The sequence below is a fragment of the Medicago sativa genome, chromosome 6 (assembly GCF_051527215.1).
Source record: "Medicago sativa cultivar Bolivia chromosome 6, Bolivia_mono, whole genome shotgun sequence".
NCBI classification, from domain to species: Eukaryota; Viridiplantae; Streptophyta; class Magnoliopsida; order Fabales; family Fabaceae; genus Medicago; species Medicago sativa.
Window position 1 is genome coordinate 13,972,573 of NC_140754.1, and position 15,465 is coordinate 13,988,037.

Genomic DNA, 15,465 nt, shown 5'->3' on the forward strand with positions numbered 1-15,465 from the left:
ATTATGTCTCAAAATGTTTCTTTCTTTTGTTAGATCGCTTGATTCTTTGTTATTGTCTTGTGCTAATTTTCATATATTTGAAAGAGAGTTTTCTATAATTAATCTTGCTTAGTGAACTTTTTCTATTAATTAAATATATAAGAAAACATTAAATAAATAAAAGCATTTGATCAATTAGCACTTGTCTAATTATTTTTGTCCAAAGTAAAAAGGAATTTATTTCTTGCCATGTGGTGCAAGAGGAACCATGCAAAGATGACATAGAATCAATAGAGGTTGTCCATAAAAATGAATTGAAGTAACATGTGTATATGTTGTGTGTGTAGCTAGGTCATTTCATAAATATAGTGGTAATGATAAATACGAGACATTTGAAAATAATGATGAACTCTCATGATGATCAATGTCATGGAGTCTTATTCTTCATCAATAGGCTTAAGACGCTTTTTAATTGTGTAAATAGAATTTATTATCATCTCCTAACTATACTTTTACTATATATAATTTTTAGAGGAACCATGCAAAGATGTCATAGAATCATTAGAGGTTTTCCATCAAAAGCAGATGTGACTGAAGAGAAAAAATATGACCCATTTAGTGATGATTCTCGTGATAAGCTTGTTTCTGTTGGTCCTATTTTCCAAGTGGAAGTCCCGCAATGGACTGGTGTTGTTTATGGGAGTGACTCTAAATTGTTAGGGACACAAATTTGGCATGTTAAAGATGATTCAAGACCTACTACAGAAACAGATCTTATTGGTAGAGGAAGACAAGGAAAGTGTAGCTGCAATGTTCAAGGTTCAGTTGACTGTGTAAGATTGCATACTGCTGCAAACAGGATGACGCTGAAGTTTGAATTGGGTTCTGCATTTTACCATTGGGGATTTGATAAAATGGGCGAGGAAGTTTCACTTCAATGGACAGGTGATGAAGAAAAGAGATTTAAGGATATAATGAGTCTAAAAATCCCCTCCCAAAACAAGTCTTTTAGGAACAATCCATCCAGTTACTTTCAAAAGAGGACAAGAAAAGACATGGTGAGTTATTACTTCAATGTATATCTTATTCAACTAAGAAGCTATCAGAATCGAGTGACTTCGGAGACTATTGACAGTGATGATGACAAAATCGAATTTGAATCTTTTGGTGATGGTTTCGGAGACTGTTGGCTAGTTTTTGTGAATAGGCTTAAGTCTTTTCCATTTTTACTTATTCTACCTTGAAACTAATACATCACAAAAATGGTTGTGACAACAAGAAACTGAAGGAATTTATGAAAGAGCATTATCAAAAGTACAATTAGTGTTTGTATTTGAAATTTATATGTGAAAACAATTCTCTAAAGTGCATTATCATTCTATAAAAATATTTTAGATCCAACATAAGATCTTAACTATCATCGACTATCATAATCCCATCTATATCATTGATGCAATCCATTTTAATCAGTACTTCTCTCTTTGATATTGTACCATATACTTCTCTCATTAATGCAATCCATTTTAATCAGTACTTCTCTCATGATATTGTATTATACCTGAAATTCTGGCACGCAGTAAAGATGTTATACTCGATGTTACGACAAGTGTGATGTCAAGAATAATGTCAATACTTCGTGATAACACAATTAATCTAACAATAGATATGGGCAAGAAATAAAAAAAAAACAAGTTGTTTGTTGACCCAGTTCGGTGCAACTTCACCTACGTCTGGGGGCCACCAAGCCAGAAAGGAAATTCAGTAAGTAGTATCAATTCAACGCAAACATAAAATTTCTCGGTCTACTAGCTTATCACTTAATCACTACCAGTGCAATTTCTACCTATGACTCTCGTAGTCCTAGATATGAGAACCTCCGCCCACTTCCTCTTAATCACAGTATCAGTCATCGTCCTTTTAGTAATAACAAAAATATAGACACTCTCCTAATCCTAAGAATCAACTCGTGCTTGTATGCTTTGAGTGATTTCTAAGAATTACAACTCAACTACAAAGTCCAGCTCAATGCATCAACGTGATACAAGAGTGGCTCACAAATAACAAAGAACAGATTAAAACCCTAAATGACTCTTTTGTAAATGACGGGTTCAGTGATCAATTAGGTCTTGATTCTTCCTTTATATAACCTGATGCATAATGGACTTGATGCATAAAATCGGCTAATCATCGTTGAATCATGAGATTTCAGCATAAAATATTCTGGAGCAGATTCGATGTTTCCTTAAATGTTGCAAGAACATTTTTAAGGACAAAACTAAGTATAAGCCGCTTATCTCTGCTTCTAGAAACACGCTTCTTGGTCAACTCTTTATGTGAATTAAATCTTCAGAGATTATTCAGGAAATCTTCACGTTTAAAATATATATCCAAGTAAGCAGAACAATTGTTTCTTTTTCGCATAAACCATTCGATTTCCCTTTTCCTATGACGTAGGAGTGACATTCCAAACTACATCATTAGGTAAATTTCACCTCTCTTTCACTTAATTTTATTTTGTTTTGTTTCGTGTTTAAAAGTTCTTTTGATTCTGATATTTTAATGAAGTTTAGCTACACAAAAAGAATTGCGTTTTGATTTTACTGGGACCTATTTTAAAAATAGAACCGAGCCTCCTATTTCATAGGAATGGCCCTGCACATACCCGTTCGTGATGAATCATCATCTCAATCCCAGCTCAAGGTTCCTCACCAGCTAGCAACAACTTAAAGGATCCTCTTCTTTAAGAAAGGGTGAGTTCGTATAACTAGATACAATGTTTCAATATCATAATTTTTTATGTAAATAATTTATTTTAATACTATTTTTTAATTGGGGATTATAAGTTGACTAATTTATTATATCATGTGCATGCATGAATCTCTTTTTAGTATGAGATTGTTGCAAAATCGCTTTCAACACACATAAAAAACACTAGGTGTGTCTAGAATTAAAGATAGGACTTCCTTCAAGCCCGTGACATGGTGAATTTGTGTTATCACCATTGAAGTGATCAAACCTAAGACATCTTCATAGTTTTCTTGTTGAAGAACAAGTTTTTTATTAACTTGAGACATGACCCATAAAGACTTATTGGTGTGGAAAAACATAAGCAACTCTTCCTTGGCAGCAATTCCGACCTCCAACATCATTGGTTTTTCTATTTCTATACCCTACTGAATCAGTGGTTGTTTCGACAACACATTTTCATTCAAAACTAAAGAACATTTTCGACAACACATTTTCATTCTAATTATATAGTAACTAATCTTCGTCGAGAACCTGTGGGGAACACAAGATTGGTTCTGTCTTCCGATTTTTGTTCTTTCATAAACTGCTTCTCTCTTAAGAGCCATGAATGGAACCCATGGCCACATACTTAAGGAGCTCAAGTCCCTTACCACTTACTAAAAAATTAAGTTTCTATATTTTAAAATTTTACTATAAATTTGGTCTATAACATATTCTTTGAAGTACAAATATGTGTAAAATTTTACATAATCCAGAATCTTTTTAAATTATTTATAAAATCAAATATTTATTTGAGAGCGTCCTACAAAGGACTGACTTTGTGGTTTACTCATCAAAAACTATTCAAGGAGAATAAAGAACACGATATGATAGGACGAGAGAAACCTCAACCAACGCGGAAGAGGGAGTTGCCAGAGTTTGTCTGAGCTAACAAGAGGAGTGTGTGTCTTTTTTCTTCACAAACTTTCCAAAAGCAACTAATGAAGTAGGGCTTCGTAAATATCTGTTATCACGCCTACACCAAATTTGGTTCGGAGATCATTGTTAGTTGATATAGTTTGGTTATGTTCCAATTGTAATGTTTAGTTTGGTTATTAAACCCTAGCTGCCATACGGGTTCCTCCTCTTCTTCATGTGTGTTTTTTCACTTCTTCATCTCCTAATGCTATGCTATGTTAGATTGTTCTCTGAGTGGGAAAGAGTTTACCTCCTATTGATCACAATGTGGTACTTCTGGACATCTCTGGTGTTGTACTTATTAACATCCTTTTTGTCCCCAATGACCCCAACCATGGTAATAAGTTTATAGTTGAATTTTTGCTTAAACATGATTTTAGACTAATGTTTTCTATATTTTTTTAGAAAATGGCATGAACATAATATGAGGATTGGCAATAGGGTGACAACATTCCACCCCCATTCATGACATTTGATTCTAACTCTGGTTCCCTAAAGAGATATTGCAAGTGCTTCTGGGCAAGTTAACGTATTTTACTTCCACTCCTTTTCCTCACTGTTTCTCCAAGATTTTCACTTAGAAAATTGTAAAAGAAGTATTTTATCGAAGCGGAAATATCTTGTAAAAACAGACTAGGAATCTCTAATAAAGACTTACTTAAAAGTTCACAACTTAAATTTATATCTTAAGGTGATTAAAACTCTTATTAAGCTAATTTGTATGAGTACGAGGAATAGAGCTTCTATGGTGATTATCACCTTTACGTCCACTTTTTCCCTTGTATGGTTAATAAATTTACGGCATACTTTCTAAAATATTTTCATATTTATTAGTAACCATAAGAGGGAAAAAGTGGGCGTAAAGCTACCCTTTCTGTTTGCATTGATAATGTTATATACACTAGTTTTAGATTGTTTAAATGTTACATATTTTGATTAATTCATGGCTTATTAAGCTTTATATTTTAACTCTACTTATAAATGATTTTTCGCTTATATTTTTCTGCGACTGGAGGCAAAGGATCCCTTTGAGAAGGCTGTTATAGATGACAGATAGTTGGCCATGAAGGTAAACTGTAAAAGAAAAACCCAGAATCCTCCTGAAGCTTTGAAAAGAAAGGTAACAACAACTGTCCTATATTTTGTGTTGTTTAGGTTTATATTAATAATTAACCTAGTTTGATTTTTGACAATTCTGAATTTTTTGTCAATTGTTTTAATATAGAGAAAAACAATAACAACAAAAACACCAAAAATTACTTAAAAAAAGATTCATTTCCAGAAGTTAGTGATGGTCATGAAGTAGATGCTACAATTGGTCATCTTTTTGCTACATTTCCAAAAGTTGATACTCAAGTGGTTAATATCACACCATTCCAGAACATGTCAATCCAGTCATACCATAGATAACTATTCTAATACATGTGACTTGTAACCCATCAGAAAGGCAAGCGTCGTGAAACACATCAAATATGCAGCTCCAAGAAGGTCTAGTGATAGATTTATACCTATGAAGAAACCAAAAAAGTAAATAGCTCCGAGTTCAAGTGATGATCAACCATTTGTTATTAATGATGAACCGAAAGATGGTGTGATGACTCAAGAGAATGGTTTTATGTCTCCAGATGAAAGTGTGAAGAATCATAAGGCTTTAAAGAAGGGAACTTGTGTATAGATTTCAGGGAAATTTGATGAAAAAGATCCCACAACCAGATGTTGTTGTTCTTGTTTTGAAAACATGTTATGTGTGACTTGTAAGATATTTTGGTATTCTAATTGTAAACAAATAGATATAACAGGATCCTTTTGTACAAAGTACAATAAGAAATAGAAAGCAAGTCAATCTTCAAAAATTCTATTCTAATACCAAAGCAAGAGAAGTAAAACACAGAACAGTTCATAGATCCTTGGGATTTTTTTTTTAGGGAATAGGATCTTTGGGATTTGATTACCAAGGAATAGAGACTTTACAAATAAAACCTATGGGCATTCGATTGCTGTTATTTTTTATGTATATGGTTACAATTATCTACGTTCCCAATGTGCCTATGATGTAGCACCAAGAGGACCATTAGCTAGTGTCTATCATCTTGCGAGAATATAGTCTAGATCAACCCGAAGAAGTATGCATAAAAATATTTTTCCCATGGCAAAATCCTAGAATTCCTTCTATTTTCTGGGTTTGGAAAAGTGCTGATTTTCAAGAAAGGGAATCTTATGATATGTTAGGAATCTCTTATGATAATCATCCGCGTCTGAAACGTATTTTAATGCCCGAAAGTTGGATAGGATGGCCTTTGCATAAAGATTATATCTCGCAGTTTTTATGAGATATAGGATGCTTGTTAAATGATAAAAATAAGAAAGTAAATCCACACTTCGACAACCCCAGATTTTCAAAAAATAATTGTATGTACATTTTCTTTTTCTTTTTTGTTATAGATTAGAAAGTATAACAGAGGTTTCACTCATATCTTATTATGGATGGGATAAATAACAAAAGAAAATTGCTTTCTGACATCAAAAAGTTCATAATAACACAAGTATAACAGAGGTACAACAGAGGTTTCATTCATCTTTGATGTCAGAAAGTATAACAGAGGTTTCATTCATCTTTGATGTCAGAAAAGCAATTTTCATAACAAAATAGTTAACTAAAAAAGACAATAATACAAGGATTCATTGAGATTTTAAAATTGGATGGAACAATACTTAATTTAGGGTGAGCCAATAGGATGAACTGAAAAAGTTCTGTATCATTAACTATGTAAGATGTACAACAACATCAATTAGATATCCGGCTACGAAAAAGAAAAAAGTATGATCAAAGAAAATCAAAAGAGATGGACCGAATTTTTTTTATAATGTATCTCAGATAAATTTTGACTATTCTCACCTCTGAACTTCCCTAGATTAAACTTTTTCTCCTTTCAACCAAGTAATATTCCCTTTTGAATAATAGAGATTTCAGGGAAGAGATCTCAGGAAAATTTGATGAAAAATCCTACAATCTTGATGTCGTTGTTCTTGTTTTGAAAATATGTTAGGTGTGACTTGTAAGATATTTTGGTATTCTCCTATTTTAATTGTAATTGGAACAAAGCTTTTCTTGCTACTTTAGTAATTTTATATTTTAATCGTAAGGAAAATATTGTGAAATCCTATGATGCACTTATAAGTGCTTTAGATATGATATGATATGATGAATTTATATAGTTTACAATTACAAGTCGTATTTACACGTTGTTATTATCCAAAATGGGCAAAATAAAAACCAATAAACAATAAAGTCATTATTACAGGGATTTTTTTCTATACGGGTCATTTTCCAAACTTCACTAATATTACATGATCAATTTGAATAATTAAAAAAAAAAACAAAATACACGTGTCAACCATGTTTTTTTAATTAAAAAAATAAAAATATATGCCGATGTAGCAGTGACATGTCATCATTTTTTTATGATTGGTATAAGTGAGGTCAAAATTTGTGTTTTTTTATGGGTACCATTTTCTTGACTTCGTCCATATTACATGGTCATTTTAAAAAATTAACCCATGATTAATCACATCTTTAACTGTGAAATTCACTTTGGCGTAATGAATAAAATATAATTTTGAATAAAAAATATAATTTTACTTTTTTCTTTATAAAATTATGAATTTAGGTAAAGTCAAATTTTGACCTAAAACCAACCCTTTCCTCTATAAAACCCTTGTAAACGTTGAGTTTGCAATCAGTTTGACAATTACAAGAAACTAGCGGCGTCGTTTCTTCAAATTTCATCTCCTCTCTTATTATCTTGCATTTGCAGAGATCTGGTAAAGTGATCTTTTATTTTATATATCCAAGTACCACTAGATATTTAAGATTTGTTCGCACACACATATGTATACTTATTTTTTTGAACAACACACACATATAGTTGAATGATTGAATTTATTATGATGATAAATAGGTAGGAATACATCAATTTTTGATTCATTGTACTCAAACAACATATTCATATATGGTGAAACACAAGTCATATGATTCTATCTATGATTAATTGCATCTTTTTGTCAGGATTTAATTTTGTATTGTTTTTCCTCTACTAGATCTACAACTGATGCAACAAAGGTCGACTCATTGGCTATCATATCAAGTATTTTCTTCGACGAGTGTAATTTCTTTGATTAAGTACGAGCAGATTCTGCACTTTTCTTCTTTCAATGAAGGTAAAAATAGTGGATGCACGTATCTACTGTTCCATATTTATTATTATTTTTTAGTTTGATTAAATCTTTTAATTTAAGGTGTCTGTTTTTCCTATGAATTTGTAGGTTTTATCTTTTTAACAATGTTCAGTTAGCGGGTGGATGATAGTAATGTTTTATATTTTTCCTCAACATGACAAATCTTTTTAATTATTGTAAAAGGAACCATTTATATAATATGATATGTCGTGAACTGTCCATTATATGATTATGTCTCGAAATGTTTCTTTCTTTTGTTAGATCGCTTGATTCTTTGTTATTGTCTTGGGCTAATTTTCGTATATATTTGTTAGGCACACAAATTTGGTCTGTTAAAGATGATTCAAGACCTACTACAGAAACAGATCTTATTGGTAGAGGAAGACGAGGAAAGTGTAGCTGCAATGTTCAAGGTTCAGTTGACTGTGTAAGATTGCATATTGCTGCAAACAGGATGAAGCTGAAGTTTGAATTGGGTTCTGCATTTTACCACTGGGGATTTGATAAAATGGGCGAGGAAGTTTCACTTCAATGGACAGGTGATGAAGAAAAGAGATTTAAGGATATAATGAGTCTAAAAATCCCCTCCCAAAACAAGTCTTTTTGGAACAATCCATCCAGTTACTTTCAAAAGAGGACAAGAAAAGACATGGTGAGTTATTACTTCAATGTATATCTTATTCAACTAAGAAGCTATCAGAATCGAGTGACTTCGGAGACTGTTGACAGTGATAATGACGAAATCGAATTTGAATCTTTTGGTGATGGTTTCGGAGACTGTTGGCTAGTTTTTGTGAATAGGCTTAAGTCTTTTCCATTTTTACTTATTCTACCTTGAAACAAATACATCACAAAAATGGTGGTGACAACAAGGAACTGAAGGAATTTATGAAAGAGCATTATCAAAAGTACAATTAGTGTTTGTATTTGAAATTTATATGTGAAAACAATTCTCTAAAGTGCATTATCATTCTATAAAAATATTTTAGATCCAACAGAAGATCTTAACTATCATCGACTATCATAATCCCATCTATATCATTGATGTAATCCATTTTAATCAGTACTTCTCTCTTTAATATTGTACCATATACTTCTCTCATTAATGCAATCCATTTTAATCAGTACTTTTCTCATGATATTGTATTATTCCTGAAATTTTGGCATGCAGTAAAGATGTTATACTCGATGTTACAACAAGTGTGATGTCAATAATAATGTCAATACTTCGTGATAACACAATTAATCTAACAATAGATATGGGCAAGAAATAAAAATAAAAATAAACCATTCCTTGTCCTCAAGGAATTTGCTTGCAACAGTGACAAACGACAGTAAAATAACAGTTACCTGACAAAACGATAGTACCCAAAAGTTCATTCTCCTTCTAGCTAAAGATGAGCTAGTTTGACTTGTTCGCATCCACCAATTCACAACTCCACGCATTCAAATTGAAATAGGGTTATACCAGTCGACATGCAGGTCTACATATTACCATACACTTGAAACGTTTCTAAACATCAATCAAAGTCAATATCATTACACACTTTTGAGGTCTTTAGGGTTATAACGGGGCTTAGGTGAAAGGTGGGATAGATTTGGATAAGTAGGCTACACAAAATTTGAGTTAGGCATTCCTACGGAAGTTAAAGCACAAAATTCAATCCTTCAATCATTCACCTTGTGGAAATACAATCAATGCAAAGGTACTAGAGAACATTTTTAACATTTAGGGACAATCGAGCTTGAAGTTACTCGGATTTTCAATGTTTTGTCCCTTTTTCATCATTCAATTTTTTTTTGATACACCATTTTTGTGTATATTTCGCATGACAATTTCATATTTCATTCAATTTTGTTCTCTTATTCTCTAGTACCCCCACCCCAAACTTAGTTGGTTGCAAATTCCAATAGCAACCCCAAACTTAATCTTTAGGAACATTCTACAATGCCTTAACTCAGAAAATACATTAAGGGACAAGTTCTAAAAGTCTCTAGGCTTGTAATGTAGTTTGTCACCGAACAAAAAGTTCTAATCCTACCGGCTCACAATTGGTTAAGAAAGGATAAATTTAACAAATTAAAACAGGGTAGGCTTCAAAAAGGCTCACAGGACCAAGCACTTTTGCCTCAGTGTGTAATTAACAAAGACCAATCAATAATAGAGAAACAATGCAAGTTCTAGAAATGTAGTTGCATGGAAAACTAATCTAAATATAAGTAAATTGAAAAACAAATTTGGCAATGAACCTTATGGCTGAGATTTCTGGGAGTATGTGACTACCTAGCAACGCCGTACTCTTCGCCTTTGAATCAAGTCACCCCTCCTTTAGAACTTTTGGAATACCGTTTCATCAAACAACTGTTACTAAACTGGAATAGGTCACATGAAACAAAACAAATTCATTAATAATAAACAAGTGCAGGAGAAATTACAATAGGGAAATACGTTCAACGGACTTCGACATTAAAAGAAAATAAAGAAAATACATCAAAAGAAAAATAACTGAAATTAAAATACAAAGCAGAAAATGCTAATCCATCAGTAGATCAGCCCATGTTCACATCATCATCCGAGCGTCCAGCCCCCGGTGTCCTCAATCCTTCAAAGATGCCATCCCCTTGATCTTGCTCGGTGGCAATGAAATCATCAGTGATTTCCCTCCTCATGCGCAGACCATACTCTTCTTGATGCGTAAAATATTGCTCCATGCGCTCACGGGAGCCTCCAAATCTCTCATAAGACCCACTAATCGGACCCATATGCAATTGAGCCTCCGCAGCAAACGCAGCTGAGAACCTAGGACGGTTCACCCACAGCTGGTTCGAAGTCTCATTCATCCAATTAGCTTGCACATGCATGAATTCCTCAAGCTTTGGGTGAAGAGGAGCATAACCCCCTTAGCTACTACTCCCTCCTTGCTCCATTTGTTGTTGCCTTGCTGCCTCCCTTTCTCTCTCTTTCATGTAGCCCTCATATTTCTTCACAAATCCATCCATTACCGAGTCGGTGATTGGCTTCATATTGCTGGTGTTGAGATCACTATCATAAGCCGGCACAAACTCTTGCTCACACAACCAATTAATTAAGCTTCCATGCCCAAATTGTGTGGTGTTCCCGGTTGCTAGATCATGAAGACTATTGGCCAAGAGGCGGCCAATATCTATAGGGTACTCCTTGATGATGGCATAGGCAGCAAGCACCCTCTTGAGAGGAATTTCAGAAGTGCAAGATGCACTCTCAAGAGTCTGGACCAAATAGGACACCCACGCCTTGGGTATCGGCAGCATCTCCGCATAGGTAAGCATCCGTGACTTTTTCCAAGTCGACCCAGGCCTACACATGGTGGTGATGATCTCATCAAAGGTATCCTCCGTAATGCCTAATCTCTCCCTCCTCAATTTTTCAACCCAACACTCCTCCGGTGCTTGAACATTCAGCCATGCATTGAGAGCATCCGGGCTGAAATCAATATACTTGCCTCGAACAAAAGATTGAAAGGGTGTATCAGACACCCTTGCATTTGCAAAGAATTCGACGATCACCGTTTTGTTGTTTGCTTCGTCGATCATCTCATTTAACTTCGTCCACCCCCTCCTTCGTAATTCAGACTCAAAGAAAGGATACTTCACAAGCTTTGTGAAATCAAACTTCCTCTCCCCTATGACTTCGAAACTCTTCATAGATTGATGGAACTCTTGGGCTTGGTCATTGATGAAATGGATGGCGTTTTCGGGTGGTTCGGATGCGGTACGAGGACGTTTGGATTTGCTTGTGGATGGCTTGGGGTTGGTGGCTTTCTTTGAGCGGGTGTTTCTTTGGTTGGAGGCCATTTGTGGTTTAGGAAGATGGTGAAAGGGAAGTTTTGTGAAGTTTGGGAAAGTTGGGAATGATTGTGGTTTGATGGTGATTAGGATTGATGAGTTTGTGATAGGAATGTGGTTTGATGATGGTTAGGAAGTGAATAAGGAGATGAAGATGAGGAGAATTCGTGAATGGAAGTTTAGGGAAGTTTTGGTAGAGAAAGGTATTAAGAATGGAATGAAAATGATGATGAACAGTGAAGGATTTATAGGGCTGTTTGGGCAAAATCGCGCACGCCAATATATAGGCGCGGCGCGATTTTGAGTTTAACGGGAAATAACGGGCAAATTTGTAACGGCTGGTAACGTCTATGAGTTCCAACGGCTATTTTTTTCAACATAATTGCAAAATCGCGCCGCGGTGGATGCTAGGCGTGCCGCGATTTTGCAAACTCAGGGGGTTAGGTATTTTGCTCGTGAAAATCGCGCTGCGGCCATATATAGGCGCGACACGATTTTGAATGTACAGGGAGCATTCTTTGCTTCCTCAGGCCAAAAATTTTGTTTTCTTAAAAAAATGCCTGAGTTCCTTGGATTTTTGAAAAACTTTTGAGGAGAGAATCATGCAAGACATCAGTACCTTGCATGATTTTCTTGGCAAGAGGTATCCTTGAAATTTCTAAAACTTTCCTGCCTTGTATTAAAAGAAAAGAAAAAATATTTTTGTGTTTTTGTTTTTGAAAGCAATAAAATCATACCTGAAAATTAAATAGTGGGTTGCCTCCCACCCAGCGCTTCTTTACCGTCACTAGCTTGACGACGATCCCTAAGGATCAGTTGATGTCTCTCCCTCTTCATTGTTTGGGAGTCCTCCTTCACGATACCGTTTCAACTTTAGTTCCTTAACCTTGAAAGTTCCTTGTGCACCAGACTTCCTTAGATCCACAGCTTCATCAAAAGGCTTGTTCCTTACCACCCCTTTGTCATAGTACCTCCTAACTCTTTCTATTGTATCAGAGAAGATCGAAAGCATACACCATTGAAAAGTAGCCGGCCCATTACGCATTCCAAAGGGGATCTTCGTATAAGCAAACACACTACAAGGATTAGTGAAAGTAGTCTTAGGCATGCTGTTCCAACTTCCAAATCCCCCATACTTATTGTCAATGATGTCTTCTGATGATTGTTGTTGCATTTGATCTGTGCTTACTTCAAGTTGCTTAACACACTCTTTCACCCCAACATCTTCAACCACTTCCTTACTTTCAATAGGCTTAACAATTTCTCCTTCCATAGGTTGAATAGGTTGGGATTCAAGGGAGTTCTCTTCCACTGTTTCTTCAACAACGTCAATCCGGTAACACTTGTGGTTCTCATCTTGGTGCTTCATTGCCTCAAAGATATTGAAAACTACTTGCTCCTTATGGAACCTCAACATTAACTCTCCACGTTCAACATCAATGAAAGCACGACCAGATGTAAGGAAAGGTCTTCCTAGAATGAGTGGCATGTCTTCATCTTCAGCCATATCTAAGATCACAAAATCTGCTGGAAACACCAAGTCATTAACCTTGACTAGCACATCTTCAAGCACACCGAAAGGATAAGAGATTGACCGATCAGCTAAAGTAATTGTCATTCTTGTTGGTTTTGGTTCCCCACACTTAAGCTTCTTCATCATTGAAAGAGGCATCAAGTTGATACTTGCTCCCAAGTCACATAAAGCTCTACCAATGTCTACCGATCCAATTGAACAAGGGATAGTGAAAGCTCCAAGATCCTTCAGTTTAGGTGGCAGCTTCTTTTGAAGAATAGCACTACAATTCTCAGAAAGTGCTATGTTCTCATCATCCTTAGGCTTCCTTCTTTTAGTCAACAAGTCTTTCATGAACTTAGCATACAACGACATTTGATCAAGAGCTTCACCGAAAGGAATATTCACCTGAAGTTGTGAGAAAAGTTGCATGAACTTCTTGAATTGACCTTCATCCTTTTCTTTCTTCTTTGAAAGGTGAGGGTATGGAAGCTTCACATATGATGGAATAACTTATGGTTTGTCTCCATCCTTCAATATTTGACTCTTCGACTTCCTCAAGATTGAATCTTCATCAATTAACTTCTCACTTTTTTCTCCCTCTATTTTTTTCTTCCTTTCGTTTTCAACTACTCCATGATCATTTTCTTTTTCAACTACATCCTCATTATTTTTTTCAACTTCACCATTCTCCTCCACCTCAACTACATCATCAACCTTCTTTGGAGCTTTTGGAAAAGGTGTCAAAACCTTTTTGCTCCTCAATTCAATAGCATTACAAGACTCATTCTTAGGGTTGTCTTTAGTGTTACCTGAGAATCCGCCTTTACTTTGTTCAGCCAATTGCTTAGCTAATTGCCCCAGTTGAGTTTCAAGCATCTTCCTAGAAGCTTCATTGTTCTTTCTTTCAGCTTCTTGACTCTTCTTCATCTCTTCAAAGTTGCCTTGAGTCATCTTCATGAAGTTCATCATAGTTTCCTCAAGAGCTGATGGCTTTCTTTGTTGTTGTTGAGGAGGAGTAAGCATCTAAGAATTCAAAGCGTTGTTATTCGAGTAGCTTAGATTGGGATGCTTGTTGATTCCTGGAGTGTAGTACTGATTTTGCCTTTGATATCCTCCCATGTAGTTAGCTTTTTCACTAGAACCTTCTGGTACACATTCACCATTGGGATGTTCTTCACCACATAGATCACATTTGATTGCAGCCACTTGTTGTTGCTTATGAGCCAAAGTGAAGCCTTGAAACTCCTTAGTTAGAGCTTCGATTTGTTTGTTCATAGCTGCTTGGTTAGCAAGGATAGCAGTTTGTTCACTTACCCCAAACACTCCTCTTTCCTTCTTCTTAGCTTCAGCACGATACTCATTTCCAGCCATGTTTTCTATCAAAGCTTGGACTTCATGATCAGTTTTGCTCTTGAGACTACCTCCCGCGGAAGCATCTAAGAACATTCTAGTGTTTAGTGTTACCCCCTCAGTGAAGATTTGGAGGTATTGTTTCTCGGTGAACTCATGATTAGGGCATCTCTTAAGAAGCAAATTGAATCGCTCCCAAGCATCATATAATGACTCACCTTCTCCTTGCTTGAAGTTAGAGATCTCCATCTTCTTTTCCCAATACTTAGACATAGGGAAATATTTCTCCAAGAACTTCAGCTCTAACTCTTCCCATGTTTGGACAGTCCCGTTTGGTATTGTTAGCAACCAATCTTTTGCTCTTCCCGTCAAGGTGAAAGGGAATAGCCTTAGTTTCTTTTGTGCTTCAGTCACGGTAGCTGGTTGCACACAAAATTCACAAGTTTCAGCAAAGCGGCTCAAGTGTTCATGAGGACTCATAGCTTCAGTCCCATCGAATTGCTTATCCCTCAAACCGTTGAGGACAGTTGTCTTGATGTCGAAAGCTACGGGGTTAGCTGGTTGAAAAGTATGGGTCAGTTGACCGCGATGAGTAGCTAACCCGTAGTCTCCTAGCTTAGGTCTCGGTGGTACAACTCCTTCACCTTCCATAGTTGCAGATTTAGGAGAAGCAGATGTTTCAGATTCAATTGAGAATGGCTCCGGTATTTGTTTTCGAACACCCGGTGGAACGGACTGTGCTAACCTTTGCGACCAGACAGCTTTCCGAAGTGCTCTAGTAGTTCTTTCAATTTCTGAATCGTACTCTAAGTCGTCAGAGCTCTGTTTACCTCGCATAAACAACAAAATACCTT

The 15,465-nt window shown here is 35.6% G+C and overlaps 1 protein-coding gene, 1 long non-coding RNA gene and 1 pseudogene across 2 annotated transcripts; all 3 read left to right on the plus strand.

Annotated features, from left to right (window-relative positions):
- The first annotated feature begins 518 nt into the window (after positions 1-518).
- LOC146913044 (AT-rich interactive domain-containing protein 2 pseudogene) lies at positions 519-1,223 on the plus strand (annotated as a pseudogene).
- Positions 1,224-2,634: 1,411 nt separating this feature from the next.
- LOC146913045 (uncharacterized) lies at positions 2,635-5,381 on the plus strand. Its single transcript, XR_015013253.1, has 3 exons — positions 2,635-2,729; positions 4,700-4,804; positions 5,132-5,381. It is a non-coding gene; the product is annotated as an uncharacterized LOC146913045 (long non-coding RNA).
- Positions 5,382-8,161: 2,780 nt separating this feature from the next.
- LOC146913046 (AT-rich interactive domain-containing protein 2-like) lies at positions 8,162-8,758 on the plus strand. Its single transcript, XM_085720859.1, has one exon. The coding sequence runs from the start codon at positions 8,162-8,164 to the stop codon at positions 8,756-8,758; it is 597 nt and encodes a 198-aa protein (XP_085576985.1).
- Positions 8,759-15,465: the final 6,707 nt, after the last annotated feature.